This window comes from Mobula hypostoma, chromosome 2, assembly GCF_963921235.1.
Source record: "Mobula hypostoma chromosome 2, sMobHyp1.1, whole genome shotgun sequence".
NCBI classification, from domain to species: Eukaryota; Metazoa; Chordata; class Chondrichthyes; order Myliobatiformes; family Myliobatidae; genus Mobula; species Mobula hypostoma.
The window spans coordinates 160806913-160833936 of NC_086098.1; the positions used below are offsets into that span (position 1 = coordinate 160806913).

The 27024-nt window shown below is 44.3% G+C and overlaps 1 protein-coding gene across 1 annotated transcript in view; it reads left to right on the plus strand.

The window, feature by feature from the left end:
* The window catches only part of LOC134342615 (short transient receptor potential channel 4-associated protein-like), a 189637-nt gene extending 170359 nt beyond the window's left edge, over window positions 1–19278 (plus strand). Inside the window, exons 18-19 of the mRNA XM_063040948.1 lie at window positions 17017–17223; window positions 17585–19278. Of these exons, the coding sequence (XP_062897018.1) occupies window positions 17017–17223; window positions 17585–17722 (345 nt within the window). The 3' untranslated portion in view covers window positions 17723–19278. The remainder of the gene's footprint in view (window positions 1–17016; window positions 17224–17584) is intronic.
* The last annotated feature ends 7746 nt before the right edge of the window (window positions 19279–27024 follow it).

Genomic DNA, 27024 nt, shown 5'->3' on the forward strand with positions numbered 1-27024 from the left:
CACCGCCCTCCAATCTGACACACAGTTATCCACCACTACTCTCTGGCGTCTCCCATCTAGCTACTGCTGAATCCATTTTAATACTTCCATATTAATGCCTAACGATTGAACCTTCCTAACTAACCTTCCGTGTGGAACCTTATCAAAGGCCTTACTGAAGTCCATATAGACAACATCCACCGTTTTACCCTCGTCAACTTTCTTAGTAACCTCATCAAAAAATTCAATGAGATTTGTCAAACATGACCTTCCACGCACAAATCCATGTTGACTGTTCCTAATCAGACCCTGTCTATCCAGAAAATTATATATACCATCTCTAAGAATACTTCCCATCAATTTACCCACCACTGACGTCAAACTCACAGGCCGATAATTGCCAGGTTTACTCTTAGAACCCTTTTTAAACAATGGAACCACATGAGCAATACGCCAATCCTCCGCCACCATTGCCGTTTCTGGTGACGTTTGAAATATTTCTGTCAGAGTCCCTACACTAACCTCCCTCAAAGTCCTAGGGAATATCTTGTCCGGACCCGGAGACTTATCCACCTTTATATTCCTTATAAGTGTCAGTGCCTCCTCTTCTTTAATTGTCATACTTTCCATAACTACCCTACTTGTTTCCTTTACCTTACACAATTCAATATCCTTCTTAGTGAATACCGAAGAAAAGAAATTGTTCAAAATCTCCCCCATCTCTTTTGGCTCTGCACATAGTTGTCCACTCTGATTCTCCAAGGGACCAATTTTATCCCTCACTATCCTTTTGCCACTAACCTAACTGTAGAAACCCTTGGATTTATTTTCACCTTACTTGCCAAAGCAGCCTCGTATCTTTTAGCTTTTCTAATTTCTTTCTTAAGGTACTTTTTACGTTCTTTATATTCCTCAAGTACCTCATTAACTCCAAGCTGCCTATATTTATTGAAGATCTCTCTCTTTTTCTGAACCAAGTTTCTAATATCTCTTGAAAACCATGGCTGTCTCAAACTTTTAACCTTTCCTTTCAACCTAACAGGAACATAAAGATTCTGAACCCTTCAAAATTTCACTTTTAGATGACCTCCATTTCTCTGTTACATCCTTCCCATAAAACAAATTTTCCCAATCCACTCCTTCTGAATCCTTTTGCATCCCCTCAAAGTTAGCCTTTCTCCAATCAAAAATCTCAATCCTAGGTCCAGTCCTATCCTTCTCCATAATTACACTGAAACTAATTGTATTGTGATCACTGGACCCGACGTGCTCCCCAACAAAACCTCCGTCACCTGCCCTGTCTCATTCCCTAACAGGAGATCCAAAACTGCTCCTTCTCTAGTTGGTACCTCTATGTATTGCTTCAAAAAGCTATTCTGTACACATTTTACAAACTCCAAACCATCCAGCCCTTTTACAGTATGGGCTTCCCAGTCTATGTGTGGAAAATTAAAATCTCCCACAATCACAACCTTGTGCTTACTGCAAATATCTGCAACCTCCTTACAAATTTGCTCCTCCAGTTTTCGGTCCCCATTAGGTGGTCTGTAATACACCCCTGTAAGCGTCACAACACCTTTCCTATTCCTCAATTCCACCCAAATAGCCTCCCTAGACGAGTCCACTAATCTATCCTGCCAGAGCACCGCTGTTATATAATCTCTGACAAGCAATGCAACAGCTCCCCCTCTTGCCCCTCCTATTCTATCACACCTGAAGCAACGAAATCCTGGAATATTTAGTTGCCAGTCACACCCCTCCTGCAACCACATTTCACTAATAGCTACAACATCATTTTTCCAGGTATCAATCCATGCTCTAAGCTCATCCACCTTTCTTACAATGCTCCTAGTATTAAAATAGATGCATTTAAGAAACTCTCCACCTCCCACTTTCTGTTTATCCTTAATTGAGCAAACAACTTTGTTATCTTCTTCTTCTTTTTCCCTTACATCAACCTCCCCTCTCCTAGTATCCTTAATTTGATTCCCTCCCCCCAACCATTCTAGTTTAAAGTCATCTTAGTGGCCCTTGCAAATCTCCTCGCAAATAACCCTAGGTAATTTCTAAAGTAAGCACATGTTCAGCACAGCAAGGTTTTCTATATTTCTAGGTTATTACACAACAGCCAATCTAAGATAGTCTTTCCCCAAGTAGGATCAAGCACAAGCTGCTCTAAAAAGCCATCTTCTAGGCATTCAACAAATTCTCCCTCTTGCAATCTGATACAGGTGTTCCCCACTTTTCGAACATTCACTTTACAAAACCTCACTGTTACGAAAGACCTACATTAGTACCCTGTTTTCGCTAACAGAAGGTGTTTTCACGGTTACGAAAAAAGCAGCGCGCGCCCCGAGCAGCCGCTCTCCCCCAGATTGGGAACTGCAATCTCGCCGGCATTGCTTAAACATGTGCCTGTGAGCAGCCGTTTGCAAGTTGAGTTCTATGGTATCGGAAAAGCCTGAAAGAGCTCGTAAGGGTGTTACACTTGGCATAAAACTAGACATAATTAAGCGTTTCGATCATGGTGAATGAAGTAAGGACAAAGTGAGTTTGGCTTGTGGAAGCTGACAAAGATGATGTTGAAGAGGTTTTGGCATCCCATGACCAAGAACTGATAGGTGAAGAGCTGATGCAGTTGGAAGAGGAAAGGATAAAAATTGAAACTGTATGAGTAGTGATAAAGTACAACTTTAATTTTGAAAGGGTACGGAGGTTTAGGGGATATTTGCAGGATGATTTGAGCCCTTACAAAGAACTGTGTGATAGAAAAATGCTTGAAGCTCAGCAGTCAAGCAAGCCTTCCACATCAGCCACAGCAGATGATGAACCTTGACCTTCGACATCGAGGCCGGCAGAGATAGAAGAAGATGAACTGCCTGCTCTAATGGAAACAGACGACGATGAGATGACACCCCAGTGTCCCACCATCCCAACCACCCAGGCCGCAGACAGATACCGATTCGCGGAGAATGCAGCGGTATCCGGGAGGCACACAGCACATCTTTAAGAAAAAAGCCGAAATAAACATGCTAATTAATTAGGTGCTGCCCAGCCTCCCGGCTACCGCTGGACCCCTACATGCTTCGCAGCAATGTATCGGGTCGCTGCCCGGAGGGTGGGGGCCACTGCACTACCCCAACCTCCGACTCAGCCTAACACACCATCATCAGTGTGCTTGACGCTGTCCTAATTCCGATAAGTGATACTACACTGTACATACATTATTTCTACTTTATATCGGCTGTGTATTTTTACGTGTTATTTGGTATGATTTGGCAGCTTCGTAGCTTAAAGATTACTGGAGAGCGATTGTGCCATGTTTTTGCCGATGGTGCTTGCGTGAGATTTTCGCTACAGAGAACAGTTCAGGCAATGATTGTGGAAAAGCATTTCTACTTTATATAAGCTGCGTATTTATCATATCATTCCTGCTTTTACTATATGTTACTGTTATTTTGGGTTTTATGTGTTATTTGGCATGATTTGGTAGGTTATTTATAGGTCTGCGAATGCGCACAAAATTTTCCCATATAAATAAATTGTAATTGCTTCTTCACTTGACGACATTCTGGCTTACGAACCGTTTCATGGGAACACTCTACCTTCGGATGGCGGGGGAAACCTGTACTAACCTGATTTTCCCATTCCCCTTGCACATTGAAGTCCCCCATTACAATTGTGTCATTATCTTTATTATAAGTCTTATTACTTGAGAAGTTACAGAACCCGGGCCTCCGTACCTCCCTCTGCAATTGAATCCTCAACTTCCTAACCGGAAGACCAAAATCTGTGGATTGGTGGTAACATCTCCTCCTCACTGACGATCAACACTAGTGCACCTCAGGGGTGTGTGCTTAGCCCACTGCTCTACTCTCTCTATACCCATGACTGTGTGGCTAGGCATAGCTCAAATACCATCTAAAAAAAAATTGCTGATGATAGAACCATTGTTGGTAGAATCTCAGATGTAGATGAGAGGGCGTACAGGAGCGAGATATGCCAACTAGTGGAGTGGTGTTGCAGCAAAAACCTTGCACTGAACGTCAGTAAGACAAAAGAGCTGATTGTGGACCTCAGGAAGGGTAAGACGAAGGAACATGTACCAATCCTCATAGAGGGATCAGAAGTGGAGAGAGTGAGCAGTTTCAAGTTCTTGGGTGTCAAGATATCTGAGGGCCTAATCTGATCCCAACATATCAATGCAGCTATAAAAAAGCCAAGACAGTGACTCTTCTACATCATTAGGGGTCTGAAGAGATTTGGCATGTCAACAAATACACTCGGAAGCTTCTGTAGATGTACTGTGGAGTGCATTCAGACAGGCTGCATCACTTTCTGGTACCGGGGGGGTTGTAAATTCCGCTCCGGGGCATGCCCTTCTCTCACTGTTACCATCAGGTAGGAGGTACAGAAGCCTAAAGGCACACACTTTGCAATTCGGGAACAGCTTCTTCCCCTCTCCCATCTGATTCCTAAATGTTCATTGAACCCATGAACATTACCTCACTTTTTTAATATGTATTCTGGTTTTTGTACGATTTTTAATCTTTTCAATATACGTATACTGTAATTAATTTACTTGGTTATCTATTATACTTATTTTTTTCCTCCTATATTATGTATTGCATTGAACTGCTGCTGCTAAGTTAACAAATTTAGTGACACATTCCGATGATAATAAACCTGATCCTGATTCTTTTCCAGCTGTCTTTGCAATCTCAACCCCACATCTTGGCTACTATTTAGAGGCCTATATTTGATACCCATAATGGTGTATCTGCCATGTCTCTTCCTCTCTTAATCTTGTGTACATCTTTTAGCTCACTCCTTGGCCTTCACTTCAAGGAAAACACAAAAGTATCGTATCCAGTCTCTACCCATACCCATTTTCTCCAATCCAGGCAACACACTCTACAATGCAATACCTCCTTTCTGTGGACTCTAAATGCAGCCTAACCAGCTTTAGCAAAATAGCAACATAATGTTCTGACTCTTCGAACTGAGCAAGGGATAAAGCCTTCACCTTTGGAGACCGACAGGAGCTCAAAAGATGTCACTGTGATTTACGTAGTGCCATCAAGGTGGCAAAACGGCTGTCGTACTGGGCTGACCGATGCAAAGACCAAAGTACCACAAAAACACTAACACCCGTAATTCTTTTTCAAACCTTTATTCTTTACTCATAGCATGCTATGGGGGAAGTTACAGACTGATCTCCCAAAAGAGCCAGTCCAGACACTGCCCCCGAATTACACAATTTATAACATCGATCAGGTAGCAGGAAAGCTTATGATTACAAGTTTAGATAATAGAATCATTTCAATCACATGCTAAGATACAATTAGGTGTAAAATAATCATTGGTCAGTTAGTTATAATTATTTTAAGCCAAAGCTGGCTCATCAGTTCCTCATTCGGACCCTTCCCCTTTTCTCCAGAACGTTCTAGCCCCTACACTATACTTCCCGTATTTAGCTGTACCTTGAGCTGCTTCTGCAAGATCAGAGAGTTCCTTATTTGAGCCGCTGCCTACCTTTAGAGAACCATGACTAGTACGTCACCGGTTGCTGGAGAACAACGACTAGTACCTCACCGGTTGCTGGGTAAAGCTTCTGTTTGACTGTCTAAAACAGTAAGCTGAGGTGATTGATCATTAATTAATCATTGTTCTTAGTCTATACCCCTTCACACCATCACGACAACACAGACAAAATCCAGTCACAGCTTTGCGACAATGAACACAGCGTATGGCAAGGACTGCACACCCATCGCGGACTTCAAGAGGAAACGCAGCAGTACAGCCATGCTCCGGGGCTAAGTGTTTTTTACACTCAATTTGAAGTTGATAGACTGAACCCCTGAGGGGAGCCGGCGATGAGACCTGCTCCTTGGTCATCTCTGCAGCTGAGGTACATAGAACATTCCAACCTATCAACAGCCGCAAGGCAGCGGGGCCGGACAGCATCCCAGGGCAGGTTCTCAAAGTGTGTGCAGAACAGCTGGTGTGTTTATGGACATTCTTAATCTCTCCCGCTCCCGGTGTGTAGTGCCCTCCTGTTTCAAATCGTCCATCATTACCTAAGAAAACCAAGGTAGCATGCCTGAACGATTGGGGCCCTATCGCATTCACCTCAATTAAAAGCAAATACTTCGAGAAGCTGGTTAATGATTACATCTGCATCATGCAACCACCCACACTGGACCCCCTATAATTTGCCTCCCGAAGGAAGTGGTCTACCAATGATGCCAAAGCCACAGTACTAAACACCTTCCTCGCTCACCTGGAAAAGAAGGATGCTTACATTAGAATGCTGTTCCTGGACTACAATTCAGCATTCAACACCATAGTTTCCTCCAGACTTGACAGAAAGCTCAGAGACCTCAGCCTGCACCCCATATTGTGCAGCTGGATCCTGACTTCTAATGGATCGCTAACAGGTTGTAAGGATGGGCTCCCTCACCTCTGACCCTCAACACAGGTGCCCCCTCAGGTTTGTGTCCTGAGTCCCCTCCTCTACTCCTTTTACAACCATGACTGTGCTGCCACATCTGCTGACCAAATTTGCAGATGACACAACTTTGATCAGCCTTATTTCTAGTGGTAATGAGACAGCCTACAGAGGAAAGAAAGGTTGACACCCTGACACAGTGGTGCTAACATAACAACCTCTGGTTTTACTGTCCAAAAACCAAAAGAGCTGATAGTGGATTACAGGAGGAACAGACCCAATCGACATCAATGGGCCTGCAGTTGAGAGGGTGAGTGGTTTCAAGTTCCTCAGTATACACATCACTGAAGATATCACTTGGACTGTACACACTGGCTGTGTGGCAAAAAAAATGCACAACAGTGTCTCTTCCACCTCAGGTGACTGAAGAAGTTTGGCATGAGCCCCCAGATCCTCAAGATCTTCTACAGGAACACCATTGAGAGCATTCTGACTGACTGTATTACCACCTGGTGCGGGAACTGCACCAACCTTGATCGCAGAGTGGTACGGGCAGCCCAGCGCATCTGTGGACATGAACTTCCCTCTATTGAGGGCGCTTATAGCAGCAGGTGCGTAAAGAAGGCCTGGAAGATCATTGGGGCACCAGTCACCCCAACCATAAACTGTTACAGCTGTTTCTATTTGGCAAATGGTACAGCAGCATTAAAGCCAGGACCAACAGGCTACAGGACAGCTTCTTTCTAAAAGCCATTATGTATAAATTCACGTCTGTACATTGCGCTGGAGTTATATTGCAAACAGTTTTACTCCCTCATTGGACGCATGTAAGATTTAAATAAATTCAATTCAATTCAAATTAAATTCCATTCAGTTCTTGTATTCCATGCTCTACCCTTCACCCTATCAACCTGTGGTGCTGACGTATAATGAATTAGGTAAATCACTACACAAATCTTAATAGAAGACTGTCACTTTTATTATCTCTACACAAATATCAACATAAATTTATGTTGCCCCTGGGCCAATAATTTTAAGTTCTGAATGCTATTTGTTCCCTTGAACCAATACTCCGAGACCACAACTCCAATTTATAATACTACACTGGTGGATCTTCCATTGTCCAAATAATCGATCCTTCTCCTTGCCCCTAGCCCAAGGGTCTTCCTTGCAACACTACTTTGCATCTGAAGCACCTTGTTCTTATCAGTTCAAACAGTAGTGCTTTGATTTCATTGGCTCTGGTCCAAGGCAGCACCACTCTGTTCTTCCCTCCTGTTCAAACCAATTTAGTTAGATCAGCCAGTTACTAAACTTCAGATCACAAACACAAACTGTCCTGTCTGTAAATCTGCACTTTTTATCTTGCCATAGAACTTACTTGGGAGCAGATGTTCTCAGGGAAATGTACAGCACATATGTGGCAAATGTTCAGGGGATATTTGCGTGGTGTTCTGTGTACGTGCCAATAAGACAGGAAAAGGATGGTAGGGTACAGGAACCGTGGTGTACAAAGGCTGTTGAAAATCTGGTCAAGAAGAAAAGAAAAGCTGACAAAAGGTTCAAAGAATTAGGTAATGATAGAGATCTAGAAGATTACAAGGCTATCAGAAAGGAGCTTAAGAATGAAATTAGGAGAGGCAGAAGGGGCCATGAGAAGGCCTTGGTGAGCAGGATGAAGGAAAACCCCAAGGCATTCTACAAGTATGTGAAGAGCAAGAGGATAAGACGTGAGAGAATAGGACCAATCAAGTGTGACAAAGGTAAAGTGTGTATGGAACCGGAGGAGATGGCTGAGGTACTTAATGAATGTTTTGCTTCAGTATTCACGACAGAAAAGGGTCTTGGCAACTGAAGGGCTGGCATATATCTAATTGAAAAGACTGAGCATATGGACATTAAGAAAGAGGTTGTGCTGGAGCTTTTAGAAAGCATCAAGTTGGTTAAGTCTCTGGGTCCAGATGAGATGTATCCCAGGCTACTGTGGGAGGCGAGGGAGGAGATTACCGAGTCTCTGGCAATGATATAACCATATAACAATTACAGCACGGAAACAGGCCATCTCAGCCCTGGTACTCTGTGCTGAACTCTTACTCTCACCTAGTCCCACTGACCTGCACTCTGCCCATAACCCTTCATTCCTTTCCTGTCCATATAGCTATCCAATTTAACTTTAAATGACAACGTCGAACCTGCCTCAACCACTTCTGCTGGAAGCTCGTTCCACGCAGCTGCCACTCTCTGAGTAAAGAAGTTCCCCCTCATGTTACCCCTAAACTTTTGCCCTTTAACTCTCAATTCATGTCCTCTTGTTTGAATCTTCCCCACTCTCAATGGAAAAAGCCTATCCACGTCAACTCTATCTATCCCTCTCATAATTTTAAATACCTCCATCAAATCCCCCCGCAACCTTCTACGCTCCAAAGAATAAAGACACAACTTGTTCAACCTTTCTCTGTAACTTGGGTGATGAAACCCAGGTAACATTCTAGTAAATCTTCTCTGTACTCTCTCTATTTTGTTGACATCTTTCCTATAATTCGGTGACCAGAACTGTACACAATACTCCAAATTTGGCCCTACCAATGCCTTATACAATTTCAACATTACATTCCAACTCCTATACTCAATGCTCTGATTTATAAAGGCCAGCATAGCAAAAGCTTTCTTCACCACCCTATCCACATGAGATTCCACCTTCAGGGAACTATGCACCATTATTCCTAGATCCCTCTGTTCTACAGCATTTTTAATGCCCTACCATTTACCATGTATGTCCTGTTTTGATTAGTCCTACCAAAATGTAGCACCTCACATTTTTTCAGCATTAAACTCCATCTGCCATCTTTCAGCCCACTCTTCTAACTGTCCTAAATCTCTCTGCAAGTTTTGAAAACCTACCTCATCATCCACAACACCACCTATCTTAGTATCATCTGCATACATACTAATCCAATTTACCACCCCATCATCCAGATCATTAATATATATGACAAACAACACTGGACCCAGTACAGATCCCTGAAGCACACCACTCGTCACCGGCCTCCAATCTGACAAATGGTTATCCACCACTACTCTCTGGCGTCTCCCATTCAGCCACTGCTGAATCCATTTTACTACTTCAATATTAATATCTAACGATTGAACCTAACTAACCTTCCGTGTGGAACCTTGTCAAAGGCCTTACTGAAGTCCATATAGACAACTTTCCTCGTAACCTCTTCAAAAAATTCAGTAAGATTTGTCAAACATGACCTTCCACGCACAAATCCATGTTGACTGTTCCTAATCAGACCCTGTCTATCCAGATGATTATATATACTATCTCTAACAATACTTTCCATCAATTTACCCACCACTGACATCAAGCTCACAGGCCGATAATTGCCAGGTTTACTCTTAGAACCCTTTTTAAACATGGAACAACATGAGCAATATGCCAATCCTCCGGCACCATCCACGTTTCTAATAACATATGAAATACTTATGTCAGAGCCCCTGCTATTTCCACACCAACTTCCCTCATGGTCCTAGGGAATATCCTGTCAGGACACAGAGATTTATCCACTTTTATATTCCTTAAAAGCGCCAGTACTTCCTCTTCTTTAATCTTCATAGTTTCCATAACTTGTCTACCTGTTTCCCTTATCTTACACAATTCTATATCCTTCTCCTTAGTGAATACCAAAGGAAAGTAATTGTTCAGAATCTTCCCCCATCTCTTTTGGCTCCAAACATAGCTGTCCACTCTGATTCTCTAAGGGACCAATTATATCCCTCCCTATCCTTTGGCTTTTATTATAAATGATAATCTTTGCATCATCAATGGGGACAGGAGAGGTCCTGGAGAATTGGAGGGTGCAGATGTTGTTCCCTTATTCAAGAAAGGGAGTAGGGATAGCCCAGGAAATTATTGACCAGTGAGTCTTACTTCAGTGGTTCGTAATTTGATGGAGAAGATCCTGAGAGGCAGGATTTATGAACATTTGGAGAGGACCTCAAGGGTGGCGTTCTCAGGATTGCTGCCAGTGCTACGTGACAGTGATGGTAAGAATTGGAGGAGATGGCAGTTGAATGCGTGGCTGAGGTGTTGGTGCAGGGAGCAGGGTTTTAGATTTTTGGATCATTGGGATCTCTTCTGGGGAAGGTGGGACCTGCACAGATTGGATGGGTTGCACCTGAACTCGAGAGGGAGCAATATCCTTGCAGGTAGGTTTGCTAGCATTGTTCGGGAGGATTTACACTAATATGCAAGGGGGATGGGACCCAGAGCGATAGAGCAGTGAAAGAAATGCATGGAGTAAAGCCAGATCTAACATATAGAGAGGCTTTGAGGAAAGAGAAGCAGAATAAACGGTGTAAAGACAGTAAGGCAGAAGGGCTGAAGTGTGTGTACCTCAGTGCAAGAAGCATCAGGAACAAAGGTGATGAACTGAGAGCTTGGATACATACATGGAATTATGATGTAGTGGCCATGACAGAGACTTGGCTGGCACCAGGGCAGGAATGGATTCTCAATATTCCTGGATTTCAGTGCTTTAAAAGGGATAGAGAGGGGGAGAAAAAGGGGAGGAGGGGTGGCATTACTGGTCAGGGATACTATTACAGCTACAGAAAGGGTGGGTAATGTAGCAGGATCCTCTTTTGAGTCAGTATGGGTGGAAGTCAGGAACAGGAAGGGAGCTGTTACTCTATTGGGGGTATTCTCTAGGCCCCCTGGTAGCAGCAGAGATACCGAGGAGCAGATTGGGAGACAGATTTTGGAAAGGTGCAAAAATAACAGGGTTGTTATCATGGGTGACTTTAACTTCCCTAATATTGATTGGTACCTGATTAGTTCCAAGAGCTTAGACGGGGCAAAGTTTGTTAAGTGTGTCCAGGACGGATTCCTGTCACAGTATGTGGACAGGCCAACTAGGGGGGTGCTGTACTAGAACTAGTATTAGGTAATGAACCGGGTCAGGTCACAGATCTCTCAGTGGGTGAGCATCTGGGGGACAGTGACCACCGCTCCCTGGCCTTCAGCATTATCATGGAAAAGGACAGAATCAAAGAGGACAGGAAAATTTTTAATTGGGGAAGGGCAAATTATGAGGCTATAAGGCTAGAACTTGTGGGTGTGAATTGGGATGATGTTTTTGTAGGGAAATGTACTGTGGACATGTGGTCGATGTTTAGAGATCTCTTGCAGGATGTTAGGGATAAATTTGTCCTGGTGAGGAAGATACAGAATGGTAGGGTGAAGTGACAAGTGAGGTGGAAAATCCAGTCAGGTGGAAGAAGGCAGCATACATGAGGTTTAGGAAGCAAGGATCAGATGGGTCTATTGAGGAATATAGGGAAGCAAGAAAGGAGTTTAAGAAGGGGCTGAGAAGAGCAAGAAGGGGGCATGAGAAGGCCTTGGCGAGTAGCGTAAAGGAAAACCCCAAGGCATTCTTCAATTATGTGAAGAAAAAAAAAGATGACAGGAGTGAAGGCAGGACCGATTAGAGATGAAAGTGGGAAGATGTGCCTGGAGGCTGTGGAAGTGAGCAAGGTCCTCAATAAATACTTCTCTTCGGTATTCACCAATGAGAGGGAACTTGATGATGGTGAGGACAATTTGAGTGAGGTTGATATTCTGGAGCATGTTGATATTAAGGGAGAGAAGGTGTTGGAGTTGCTAAAATACATTAGGACGGGTAAGTCCCCGGGGCCTGATGGAATATTCCCCAGGCTGTTCCACGAGGCGAGGGAAGAGATTGCTGAGCCTCTGGCTAGAATCTTTATGTCCTCATTGTCCACAGGAATGGTACCGGAGGATTGGAGGGAGGCGAATGTTGTCCCTTTGTTCAAAAAAGGTAGCAGGGATAGTCCGTGTAATTATAGACCAGTGAGCTTTATCTCTGTGGTGGGAAAGCTGTTGGAAAAGATTCTTAGAGATAGGATCTGTGGGCATTTAGAAAATCATGGTCTGATCAGGGACAGTCAGCATGGCTTTGTGAAGGGCGGATCGTGTCTAACAAGCCTGATAGAGTTCTTTGAGGAGGTGACCAGGCATATAGATGAGGGTAGTGCCGTGAATGTGATCTATATGGATTTTAGTAAGGCATTTGACAAGGTCCCACACAGTAGGCTTATTCAGAAAGTCAGAGGGCATGGGATCCAGGGAAGTTTGGCCAGGTGGATTCAGAATTGGCTTGCCTGCAGAAGGCAGAGGGTCGTGGTGGAGGGAGTACATTCAGATTGGAAGATTGTGACTGGTGGTGTCCCACAAGGATCTGTTCTGGGACCTGTATTTTTTGATTTTTATTAATGACCTGGATGTGGGGGTAGAAGGGTGGGTTGGCACGTTTGCAGATGACACAAAGATTGGTGGTGCTGTGGATAGTGTAGAGGATTGTCAAAGATTGCAGAGAGACATTGATAGGATGCAGAAGTGGGCTGAGAAGTGGCAGATGGAGTTCAACCTGGAGAAGTGTGAGGTGGCACACTTTGGAAGGACAAACTCCAAGGCAGAGTACAAAGTAAATGGCAGGATACTTGGTAGTGTGGAGGAGCAGAGGGATCTGGGGGTACATGTCCACAGATCCCTGAAAGTTGCCTCACAGGTAGATAGGGTAGTTAAGAAAGCTTATGGGGTGTTAGCTTTCATATGTCGAGGGATAGAGTTTAAGGGTCGTGATGTAATGATGCAGCTCTATAAAGCTCTGGTTAGGCCACACTTGGAGTACTGTGTCCAGTTCTGGTCGCCTCACTATAGGAAGGGTGTGGAAGCATTGGAAAGGGTACAGAGGAGATTTACCAGGATGCTGCCTGGTTTAGAGAGTATGCATTATGATCAGAGATTAAGGGAGCTATGGCTTTACTCTTTGGAGAGAAGATGGATGAGAGGAGACATGATAGAGGTGTACAGGATAATAAGAGGAATAGATGGAGTGGACAGCCAGCGCCTCTTCCCCAGGGCACCACTGCTCAATACAAGAGGACATGGTTTTAAGGTAAGGGGTGAGAAGTTCAAGTGGGATATTAGAGGAAGTTTTTTACTCAAGAGAGTGGTTGGTGCATGGAATGCACTGCCTGAGTCAGTGGTGGAGGCAGATACACTAGTGAAGTTTAAGAGACTACCAGACAGGTATATGAAGGAATTTAAGGTGGGGGCATAGGAGGCAGGGTTTGAGGGTCGGCACAACATTGTGGGCCGAAGGGCCTGTACTGTGCTGTACTATTCTATGTTCTATAATATGATTAGGAATCATCAGCATGGCTTTGCCAAAGGTAGGTCGTGCTTTATGAGCCTGATTGAATTTTTTGAGGGTGTAACTAAAAACGTTGATGAAGGTAGAGTAGTAGATGTAGTATATCTGGATTTCAGCAAGGCATTTGATAAGGTACCCCATGCAAGGCTTATTGAGAAAGTAAAGAGGCATGGGATCCAAGGGGATATTGTTTTGTGGATCCAGAACTGGCTTGCCCACAGAAGGCAAATAGTGGTTATAGATAGGTCGTATTCTGCATGGAGGTCAGTGACCAGTGGTGTGCCTCAGGGGTCTCTTCTGGGACCCCTACTCTTCGTGATTTTTCTAAATGACCTGGATGAGGAAGTGGAAAGACGGGCTCATAAGTTTGCTGATGACACAAGGATTGGGGTTGTAGTGGATAGTGTGGAGGTCTGTCAGAGGTTACAGCAGGACATTGATAGGATCCAAAACTGGGCTGAGAAGTGGCAGATGGAGTTCAACCCAGATAAGCGTGAGGTTGTTCATTTTGGTAGGTCAAATATGATGGTGGAATATAGCATTAATGGCAAGACTCTTGGCAGTGGCACTTGACAGAACGAAGACCATCATCCTCGACCTCGAGGGATAGCCACGATGGCGACGAGTGCCCCTCTCCAACGTCTACACGTGGAGTTTTTTGGAAAGTGTCCCCTTCAAAGTAGTTAAAGATCACTTTACTTATCTTGGCTTGGCAATCCCCAAAGATCCTAAAATAATATTTAAATTAAACTTCACGGAGTTTATTTCAAAACTTAAATAAAATATAGTAAGTTGGAAAACCCTACCTCTGTCCATGATTGATCGTATAAATTCAATTAAAATGGTTTCCCTTCCTAGGTTTCTCTGTCTTTGTCAAAATCTCCCCATTTTTTTTTACATCAGCCTTCTTTAAAGAATTGGACTCCATAATTTTGTCTTGTATCTGGAATTATAAGAATCACAGGATTTTGAAAATTCATTTACAAAAGCCCAAGGCTTTAATATTTTGGCAACAGGGGCTCCCTTGTGGCTATGTATGGAGTCTAACTCTGTTGTCAATTTCTCCTTGCCAGCCATACTGTTCTCTAAGTTAGAAAAGCCTGGAACTTCAAAAAGTTTGAGTTTTGTTTTGAAAAATGCCATCAGAATTCTAAATCAGATTAGGAGCGTTCTGAATTTACCAGAGACCTCTGTCCAAATACCAATCTGTTTCAATCACTCCTTTCTACCCTCATCATCAGATAAAACCTACCATGCTTAGAGGGAGAAGGGTCTAGTTTCTATTGAAGACCTGTATATAGAGGGACTGTTTGCAACATTTAGTCTGCTGAAAGAGAAATTTGAGCACTTTTTTCATCACTTACAAATTAGACACTACATTCAATCTAAGATTTGTAATTTTGAAATCCTTCCAGGGAAGCATTTATTTTTTTTGATATTTTAAAGAACCCTCCTGACTCCAAGCATCTCATTTCTAAGTTTGTACGTTTGATGATTGCACTGTAGCATCTGCTGTGAAGATTAGAGACGCTTGGAAAGAAGAGTTGGGTGTTGTATTATCTGAAGCTGCCTGGGACCTGAGTTTGTCTATGATACAGGCTTGCTCTGTTAACAGCACCAACTGATCCAGTTTAAAGTTGTTCACCGTCTCCACTACTCTAAACTTAGATTGCACAGGATTTACCCTTCTGTCTTGCCAATGTGTGATAGATGCCAAGGGACGGAGACCACGTTGTCACACACCTTTTGGTTTTGCCCATTACTGACTGGATTTTGGTCCAAAATATTCGACTGGTACTCAAAGGCCTATAAAAGATCCTTCCCCTTGGAAGCTGGTCTCACTATATTTGGCTGCTCACAATCTACTATTTGTTTCCCTACAGCCATACAACAGTCTCTCTGATGCTGGGGATGATTGTCGCCAAAAGACTTGAGGGAATGGAAATCACCCTCTCCCCCTTTCTTTCGGAGATAGATGGCTGATATGATCTCAGTCATACAGCTGGAGAAACTTAGGTTCTTGAGAACCAATTCAATTTAAAAATTTTCGGCTATCTGAGATCAGTTTCTTGCCTACCTGGACGAGGCCGGCGGGGGGGGGGGGGTGGATGAGCAATTTCCCCCCAGCTGATTTCTCACGGCCCTCATTTGATATTTAATGTTTAGTATTTTTGAGCACTTTGTACAATCGGCATCCCTCTAATGTTATGTCCCTTTTGCTTATTTCATTTTTACACATGTCTGAGCTGGTATGTTCTTGTTGATTTCATTCTTTTAATAAATTTTGAAAATAAAGTATTAAAAAAGGTATAAAAAGACAAACTGCCATGTAACTGAATAACAAATTATGTATTTAAAACAAAACTGAGCAAATTAGAGCAATGCTACAAAACTGTATTAGTTCCAAATACTTATCAATGAAGGAATGAAACTGATGTACGCTACTGTTCTTTTGATTGCTGTAAATTATCAAAATCAGCGCAGACACATCATAAATGGACTGCCTCCTGCAATCCTTTTGTATACTCCAAATCTTCATTTTTATTGTAAGATCAAGATGATTGTCGATACCTTCAAATTCTTCGTAGTTCCTAACATTTTGAAATAGTGAAATCGTTTCACTTTCACTCCTGGCCATTTCTGGCATCTCCAAGCCAAAATTGCTTCAAAACACAGTGAGCAAAATAGTTCTGAATTGTCTTTTTGCTTATTTCTCACCAGCTATGAGTGACAAAAATCAGTGCTTTTTGAACATGTGTGTAACTAATGCTATTTTAAAAACTGTTCACTCTAAGCACAGTGTAGTGATCTAACGGCTACACAAGTACACTTGACTGATCTGATGCTAGTTTGAAACTGTTGGTAACGGTCTCCTGCCCCAATTAAGCAGCATGGTGTTCCAAACAAACAAAAGGAATCCTGGCTATTTTCTCAAATTTTGTTCTTTAGAAGTTGGCCCAAGTAAGCTGCTACCCCAATTAATGGATGGCCCAATTAACCAGAATTCACTGTATTTCTTACCCCTAATTGACTTCCCAAAATGCAAAACCTTGCACCTGTGATTAAATTCTATCTGCCAACACTATGCGCAATTTTCCAATTTATCCTTGTCTTGCTGTAGTCTTAAACAGCTTTCCTTGCCATCCACAACACCAATTTTTATGTCATTCACACATCTACTGATCATACCTCCTATATCCAATTAATCATACCTTCATTTGGGTTTAGTAGTTTATTGTTCAACATTAATAAATGTTTTTTAAGCTTCAGCATTATTTGCCTCTTGGTTACTCCCAAGATGTGAGTCAGGGGAAGCATCTTATTGGTATTGTTTCTTTTACTCAGGAAAATGTCAGCTGTCTGAACACCAGCCTGGTGATCCTGATGCTAGCAAGGCGCAAGGGCAAACTGCCATTTTACCTGAATGCCCTGCGAGAAAAAGAGCTTTCTGAGAAATATCCAGGATTCCTTCTCAACAATTTCCATAGCCTGCTCCGCTTTTGGCAAGAACATTACCTCAACAAAGATAAGGACAGTACCTGTCTGGAAAATGTAAGTCTGGCCTCAGCTGAGGTATGCAACTCCTTATCAATCACCTTAAGTAAAATTACTGCTGAAGTATTTATTCATATATTGTTTATTTTTTCGGAATTTGAAGCTGTGATCTTCTTCATCCATGAGTTGGGGAAGGGACCCACTGGATTACATTACAAAGAGTTGACATGCTTTCTGTTGTTCAGCTGGTTGAGGTGCTGGATGATCTCCTGAACCCTGGACAATACGTAGTACTGTAGAAAGCTGCTCTTTGGACTAAGAGACTAAAATAGGGAGGGCTTTCAATGTTCAGTTTCTTTTCATGTGTCTTAATGACTTATTATTTTTGATAGAATTTTGAACTTTGTTTTCCCCACAGAGTTCCTGCATTAATTTCAGTTACTGGAAAGAGACAGTATCACTGCTGCTTTGCCCAGATCAGACAGCCCCTTGTGCAATCATTAGCTACATCGATGAAGCGTACATGAGCATCGATAAAGACTTCAGTGAAGACTAATGTTCACCCTTTAGACCAACTGGACTATTGCTTTGTACAACTGCAGATTCGACTCAAAACCATGGAATTCAGGTCGCGGTGACTGGTGTCTATCCACAGCCAGACTGGGAGTTGAGCAAGAGCTGATTGGTGATTAGTGCAAATGCTTTTATTTTAACCATGGACAAATGCCTTTTGTCTTTGATTACTATCCTCCGGCTTCTGACCGCATATATTATTGGCCGGGGGTTTGTGGGAGGGTGAGAAATGGATACGAGTCAAAGTTGCCTGCAGACGGTACTACCTGGGGTCAACCTATAACGGAGGAAGCATTTTTATCATCGTATTTTTTAAATGTCACATGTTGATTTGGTATTTTTAAACCCCTATGTGTTTGTCACTTGGCATCTTCCTGGTTGTGTTGTGATGCAGGTGGCCAACAGAACAATGTTCAGTGTGAGAGTTCATTCACAGTAATATTTTAACTAATTTGTTAAAGGTGAGTGGCTGTTAGTAGAATTTGAATGACTTGTTTCTCCTCAAGTGTTTGAATCTGCTTGAATCTTACATGTGCAGCTTATTGATCCTCATAGTTTATAATATATATGGTGTACTCATTCCACCTGCATTTTGGCATAGTCTATTGAATGCCCTTGTAAAGGAGCTAGTTTAATTTCCTACAAGTCACATGCACAAAATCTTTATAATTTTAATATCATCTTTTTTTTGTCTTTTAAAAAGGTGGTGATTCCTTACTGGCTTCAGTTCTAGGGGTGCTGGTCACCCTTCAGTACGTTGCCTGTACTTGAAATTTCAAAATGAATTTCAGCAGTCAATTGAATTTTTCAGAAGTGGACATCAAAGTCCAACCAAATTCTGCTATTGAACTTACAGCTAGAAGCATTAAGTACTGATCAGGACTCTAGCCCCTACTTCTCTTTTCTACCCAGAGTGCTAAGGTAACTCTGGCTGTAATCGGCTGACTGGTATTAATGCAGCTGGGTATTCCCGGTGTGTGGTTCAGCAAATCACAGGTAAACTTCCTGAATAACAGGATGGTCGTCCATTGGGTTTTAATGGAATGCTGATTTGTGCAAACATGCTATGTAAACCCACTAGATCATTGAGCTGTCTGTATGTTTAAAATAATGATTAATGGGCCTGAGTTACTGCAGTTTATAAACTGGAGAAATTACTGGGTTGAAAAGTTGACCTGTGACATTGAACAAAAAAATTCATTGTCACAATGATTTCAGTCAAGTGTATAAAGGTGCAAATTGTTTATTCTTTATTCATGCACTTTGGAAGAATAGATCTTTTTCCAAATGTCTTGGGTCCGAGGGATCTTTACAAAAAGTAAATTCTGGTGATTGCAGATCTGTCAATGGTGATAGAGCTGTTCGAGTTGATAAATAAAGAGGACGCACAATGCTTGTGTACTGGTTTGTCTGATTATCCCTTTTGCATTGATATCAATGCACCCAGTAAATCTGATTTAAAAGCCTTCAGTTGCTCTAGGTAGTCTCATCTTTTTCCTGGGCTAAGCTTTTCTGAAATGTTTTTCCAGTTAATAAGCCAACGTGTCCATTCTGGTGAGCCTCATGCCTCATTGTGTACACTCAGACTCCACATAGCACTGATTCGTTACAACAAGGTAATTCAATTCCTTATTGACATTTTTAAATGACAAAAATTCAATCTAAACAACACATCTCAAGAGTGGCCACCATTACAGTAAACATTCAATCAGCTTATGAGAGTGCTTTACGTACACTCTGAGCCAGTAACATTTTCGTTCACACTCTGCCTCCTGCATGTGTGTTAATATTCCTGCTCTCTCGCCAATTTATTCCATTTTGTTCCACCCATAATGTCTGGGAAATGGCCTGCAATTTCCAGTGAAGGGTAGTACATCTAAGATGCCTAGGAAAAGCATTAGCATAGATGTGAGACTCCCAGGATTTCAGGCGGAACCAATCATCCAGAACATCACTGAACCGGCCAGTGAAGCGGGATTGGAGGATGTTAATGATGGCGATGTTGAAGAGTTACTGCATTCTCATGGTGTGACAGCCTTAATAACAAAGAGCTTTGAGAATTGGCAGAGCAATTGGGTGAATCTGAGGGCACAGATGGAGAAGAGGAAACACCAGCAAGAAACTTCACCACGAGATTCTTCAGCATTGGCATCATCAAGATCACACACAGCCTGGTCCCTCCTCTAAGATGTAACAATTGCCCATTTCCCTCTGCTGTACAGGTTAGGCCTATTTGCGTGTTTCTTACTCCATGAATTACTGTGTATACATAAAACATATATCTTGGGGCACGTGTCCATTTATGTAATGTTACAATGACCCCACATAGTGCTGATTTACAGAGTGCTCCAACTACGAGGAATGCACCCTCAGCATTAAGCAGGGCCTGAGTCCAGTCGATCTGCTTTGTGTTTTCTACTTGCATATTTTGAGAATCCAAAACACAATTCTTGTATTCTAATCTCTTGCTGAGTTGGTCTGTACACTATCTGAAATACAAAGAAATACTAGAAACACTCAGCAGGTCGGGCAGCACATGCGAGAAGTGAAGCAGTCATTATTTCAGATCAAAGACCCTTAATGGGAAATGTGAAGAAAAATAAGTTTTAATTTTCAGAGAAAATGGGAAAGCCATGAAATGTAGGAGCAGAATTTGGCCAATCGAGTCTGCTTTGCCATTTCGTCATGGCTGATCCAATTTTCCCCTCAGCCCAATTGCCTGCCTTCTCCCCATATCCCATCGTGCCCTGGCTAATCAAGAATCTTATCAATCTCTGCCTCAAATATGCATAAAGACTTGGCCTCCACAGCTGCCTGTGGCAAAGAATTCTACAGATTCACCATTCTCTGGCTAAAGAAATCCCTCATCATCTCTGTTCTAAAAGGACACCCCTCTGTTATGAGGGTGCGTCCTCCGGTCTTAGACTCTCCAATAGGAAACATCCTCTCTATCAAATCTTCCACCATTCAAAGCATTTCAATGAGGTCACCTCTCATTCTTCTGGATTCCAGTGAATACAGGTCCAGAGACATTTGAAGCTCTTCATATGACAAGCCATTCAATCCTGGAATCATTTTCATGAAGCTCCTTTGACCCCTCTCCAGTTTCAGCACATCTTTTCTAAAATAAGGGGCCCAAACTGCTCACAATACTCTAAGTGAGAACTCAACAGTGCTTTATAAAGTTTCAATATTACATCCTTTCTTTTATATCCTATACCCAAGAAACCCTCCTAAACCAACAATCTAGCAAGATAAAGATCAACAACACCCTGGCGAAGCTACTGACCGAGCTGGAGACCACAGCGTCAGAACTGCTTCTTAAACTCCGGACCGCACCTGGACCCGACCAGCACCTCTCCGGAGCAGACGACCACACACAAGTGACGGTGGAGACCTCAAGGTGCCCCAGACGCTTCCCCGGAGCGACCACCGTAGAGCCCCGTTGGTGGCCATCCATAGCTGCCGGAAGTGAGGCCTCCGCCACAGTCCTCGGAAATCGAACCCGAGGCTCGGCTGGAGCGGAGGCCTCCGCAGCCATGACTTGGCTTAAGGGCTTGTTTCAGCAAGGAGCCCAGCCATCCGGGATTAAGTGTCGGCTTCGGGGCCCGACCCAATCGACAGCCCGGGCCCCTGGCAGCTGGAAGTGGCAGCGGGGCCTCCCCCGTTACTCGGCCAGACCCGGAGCGCCCGACAACGCGACCCACCGATCGATCCCCGCGGGACACGTCCATCAACCGCAAAGAACTGACAATAACACACTGCATTGATGGAAACCTGGAAAGATGCACTATTTACCGAGGAAGTGTGGGAAAAGAGCTGGGCTGCTGGTCAGATTGAAACTGAGGGGCTTCAGGGTCCCAATGCTCACCATCCTACTAACTAATGTGCAAGCCATAGAGAACAAGGTGGATGATCTTAAAGGGAGACTCACCTACTTAAGGGAGATGCAGAACTGCTGTGTATTCTGTTTCACCGAGACCTGGCTCTCCCCTGCCACCCCCCGACTGTGCCATCTGACCGGAGGGATTTTCGATCCATCAGATGGACCACACGGCGTCTTCAGGCAAGACGAGGGGAGGTGGTGTCTGCCTACTGATCAACACTGGGTGGTGCTCAGACACAGTGGCACTGACAATATCCTGCAGCCCAGACCTGGAACACCTGTCGGTGAAGTGTCGTCCCTACTATCTGCCACAGGAATTCACCTCGGTCATACTGACAGCGGTCTACATTCACTCTCAGTCGGACGTGGAGTGTGCTCTGACCATACTGTATACCAACATCAGTGAACTTGAGACCAGGTATCCAGAGGCTTTGCTCTCTACAGCCAGGGACTTTAACCAGGCCAACCTCAGAAAGGCGCTGCCAAAATTATACCAACATGTCTCCTGCCCCACTAGAGGCCCAAATATACTTGACCACAGCAGTCAAGGATGCCTACTGTTCCGTCCCACGACCTCACTTCGGAAAATCAGACCGTCAGGCCGTACTCCTCCTCCCAGCTTACAAACAGAAACTGAAGCGAGAGGTCACGCTGTCAAAAGTAGTGTCGCGTTGGACGGAGGAAACGGATGAGGTCTTCCGTGACTGCTTTGAATCGGTGGACTGGTTAGTATTCAAGGACTCGGCAGCTAACCTCGATGAGTATGCCTCAGCTGTCATGGACTTCATTTGAAAATACACAGAGGACTATGTGTATCTGGGTATTCCCTAACCGGAAACCTTGGATGAATTATGAGGTCAAGTCCCTTTTAAAGGCTAGAGCTGTGGCTTTTAGGTCCGGGGATACCAGTTGCTACACGGAATCCAGGCATGAACTCTGGAAAGCCATTAAGGGTGCCAAGAGGCAATATTGAGCCAAGTTGGAAGCCCAGTCTAACCAAAAGGATGCCAGTAGACTATGGCAGGGTCTAATGAGATCACTGGGCGCAAAGAAAAGGCTGGGAATATCAATAACTGGTGCTTCTCTTCCTGATGAACTTAACGTATTCTACGCAAGATTCGAACAGAAGAGGAGCATCCCGCTCCCTCCGGATGAACCGGACCTGGTGGCATCGAGATTCATCATCACCAAGCAGGACGTTAGAAGGGCCTTCCTGAAGATAAATCCAAGGAAGGCGATGGGCCCAGATGGCGTCCCAGAACGGGTTCTCCGGACTGTGCAAGTGAGCTAGCTGGACTGTTTGCTGACATCTTCAACTGCTCTTTGCTTCAGTCTAAGATCCCCTTGTGTTTTAAGAAGGCAACGATAATCCCAGTGCCGAAGAAGAGCAAGGTGGCATGTCTGAATGTCTATCGACCTGTGGCTCTGACATCAATTGCTATGAAGTGCTTCGAGAGATTGGTTTAGGCACACATCAACCACAGCCTACCGGTCAACCTCGACGCTTTGCAATTCACCTAACGGAGCAACAGGTCAATGGCAGATGCCATCTCTGACTCTACATTCCTCCTTAGAACACCTGGAGAATAAAGACGCATACATAAGGCTCCTTTTCATTGACTACAGCTCTGCCTTTAATATCATTGTTCCAAATAAACTGATTCCTAAGCTCCAGAACCTGGGCCTTAGCAGTGCAGCTGGATGTTCAACTTCATCACAGACAGGACCCAGGCTGTAAAAATAGGGGACAAGCTCTCCTCTACAGTCACTCTGAGCACTGGTGCCCCTCAAGGCTGTGTACTCAGCCCCCTGCTGTACTCACTGTACACCCATGATTGTGTAGCCAAGTTTCCATCAAACTCAATATATAAGTTTGCTGATGACACGACAATTGTAGGCCATATCTCGCGTAATGATGAGTTTGAGTACAGAGAGGAAATTAAGAACCTGGTGGCATGGTGCAAAGACAATAACCTATCCCTCAACATTAGCAAGACAAAGGAATTGGTTGTTGACTTCAGAAGGAGTAGCGGACCGCATGACCCAATTTACATCGGTGGTGCGCAAGTGGAACAGGTCAAAAGCTTTAACTCGGGGTCAATATCACAAATGACCTGACTTGGTCCAACCAAGCAGAGTCCACTGCCAAGAAAGCCCACCAGAGCCTTTACGTCCTCAGAGAACTAAAGAAATTTGGCCTGTCCCCTAAAACCCTCACTAATTTTTATAGATGCACCGTAGGAAGCATTCTTCTAGGGTGCATCACAACCTGGTATGGAAGTTGTCCTGTCCAAGACTGAAAGAAGCTGCAGAAGATCGTGAACACGGCGCAGCACATCACACAAATCAATCTTCCGTCCGTGGACTCAGTTTACACCGCACGCTGTCGGAGCAGTGCTGCCAGGCTAATCAAGGACACAACCCACCCAGCCAGCACACTTTTCGTCCTCTTCCCTCCAGGAGAAGGTTCAGGAGCTTGAAGACTCGTACAGGCAGATTTGGGAACAGCTTCTTTCCAACTGTGATAAGACTGTTGAATGGATCCTGACCCAGATCTGGGCCATACCCTCCAAATATCCGGACCTGCCTCTCGGTTTTTTTGCACTACCTTACTTCCCATTTTTCTATTTTCTATTTATGACTTATAATTTAAATTTTTAATATTTACTAATTTTAACTATTTTTAATATATTTATTATTTGTAATCCAGGGAGTGTGAAGCGCAGAAGTAAATATCGCTGTAATGATTGTATGTTCTCGTACCAATTGGCGACAATAAAGTATAAAGTATATTCTCATCTTCTTGAAATGAGTGCATTTGCCTTCCTCATCACTGACTCAGCCTGTGAATTACCTTTAGGGAATCCTGCACAAGGACTCCCAAGAAAATAGTCAACCCTTTCATCTACCAAGGTGCATGACCAAACACCTCCCAACACTGTATTCCATCTGCCATTTATTTGCTCATTCTCCTAATCTCTCTTAAATCCTTCTGTAGCCTCTCTACTTCCTCAAAACTACCTGCCTCTCTATCTATCTTTGTATTGTTTGCAAACTTTGCAACAAAGCCATCAATTCCATCATTCATTAACATATAATGTAAAAAGAATTTGTACCAACACAGACCCCTGTGGAACACCACTAGTTACTGGCTGCTAGCCAGAAAAGGCTCCCATTTTTCCCACTCTGGCTGCTGCCAATCCTTAATAATTATCTTTCCAATCACTAGGGCGACTATTTACCATCGCCAGATACTGCTTCAATACAGAGATTGCCCAAAAGCAAACCTTCATGAAGATCTGCTGGTTAAATTACGCGGCTTCGGCTTGCTGAGCGGATCCTCAGTGTCGCTTAATGCCAGTGGCCGAAAATAGCGGTCTGCGAGGAAGCGGAAGCGAGACAAACAGGCAGGAGTCCGTGCCAGGCAGAAAGCAAACCCCAGCTGGCCGGCTCTCCCGTCGATTCTGCTCCAGTGTCCGGTCCCTGGAAAATAAATTGGACTATATCCGACTACAACGAAATACTCGGCGGGAGTGCAGAGTTTGCTGTGCGTACGTTTTTACAGAGGCGTGGCTCAGCAATGGAATTCCAGATGCTGCCATTCAGCTGGACGGGCTCGTCTTGTTTCGAGCAGATAGAGATGCAGCTTTCTCCGGTAAGACTCGCGGTGGTGGCTTGTGTGTTTACATCAATACGGAATGGTGCAAGAACTCTGTGCTGGCCTCCAGATATTGCTCATCGCTAGTAGAGTTTGTGACTGTTAGATGCAGACCATTTTATTTACCACGGTAATTCACCACTGTCATGAAAGTCGGTGTGTACATTCCCCCCAGCACTAATGCTAAGGAGGCGCTCTGTGAACTGTATGGGACTATTAGCGAACTGCAGAACACACACCCTGATAGACTGTTTATTGTCGCTGGAGATTTTAACCACGCGAACCTTAAGTCAGTGCTCCCCAGATTCCATCAGAACGTGGACTTTGCAGCGAGAGGGGAGAGCACGTCGGACCTTGTTTACACAAACATTCCCGACACGTACCGGATGGAGCCCCACCCCCACCTTGGTTACTCAGACCACATCTCTGTTATGCTAATCCCAGAATACAGACCGCTTGTCAGGCGCTCGTCAGAAGCAGGTGAAAACCTAGCCAGCAGGAGCCATCTCTGCCCTTCAAGACTGCTTTGAACTGACTGGCACATGTTCAGGGAGGCTGCAACCGATGGCGACTACCAGCTTGGAGGAGTACACGGCATCAGTGACCAGCTGCATCAACAAGTGCATTGATGACGTCGCTGTAAATCACTACACACGCTAACCAGAACCCATGGGTGACCGCGGAGGTGCGTGCGCTGCTGAGGACCCGTGACTCCGCCTTCAGAGCAGGCAACAAGGCAGCCCTAACAGCGAGGGCCAGATTGTCCCGGGCCATCAGGGAGGCAAAGCGTGCACATGCCCAGCGAATCCACAGCCACTTCCAGGACAGCGGAGACACGCGGCACATGTGGAAGGGTATTCAGGACATCACCAACTACAGGACAATATCGCCTGACTGTGCAGGTGATGCCTCCCTCCCAGATGCACTGAATAACTTCTACGTTCATTTTGAGGCGGATAATGACGTGGCGGTGAGGAAGACCACCCCTCCTCCAAATGACCAGGTGCTGTGTCTTACCGTGGCCGATGTGAGGAGAGCCCTGCGCAGGGTCAACCCACGGAAGGCTGCTGGACCAGACAATATTCCTGGCAGAGTGCTTAGAGGATGTGCAGACCAGCTAGCTGAGATTCTCACCGACATTTTCAACATCTCCCTGAGCAGCGCCGTCATTCCTAGATGCTTCAAGGCCACCACCATCGTCTCCGTGCCGAAGAAGTCTTCAGTGTCCTGCCTCAATGATTACCATCCCGTTGCACTCACATCCATCATCGTAAAGTGTTTCGAGAGGCTCGTCATGAGGCACATCAAGACCCTGCTGCCCCCCTCACTGGGCCCCCTGCAGTTCACGTACCATCCCAACCGTTCAACAGACAATGCCATTGCCATCACCCTCCACCTGGACAAAAAAGACATATGCATTCAATACATTCGTAGACTTCAGTTCAGCATTCAACACAATCATTCCTCAGAAACTGATTGGAAAGCTGAGCCTACTGGGCCTGAACACCTCCCTCTGCAACTGGATCCTAGACTTCCTGACTGGGAGACCTCAGTCAGTCCAGATTGGAAGCAGCATCTCCAACACCATCACACTGAGCACAGGGGGGCCCCCTGGGCTGTGTGCTCAGTCCACTGCTGTTCAGTCTGCCGACCCACGACCCCACGACTGTGCTGCAACACACAGCTCGAATCACATCATCGAGTCCGCCGATGACACGACCGTGGTGGGTCTCATCAGCAA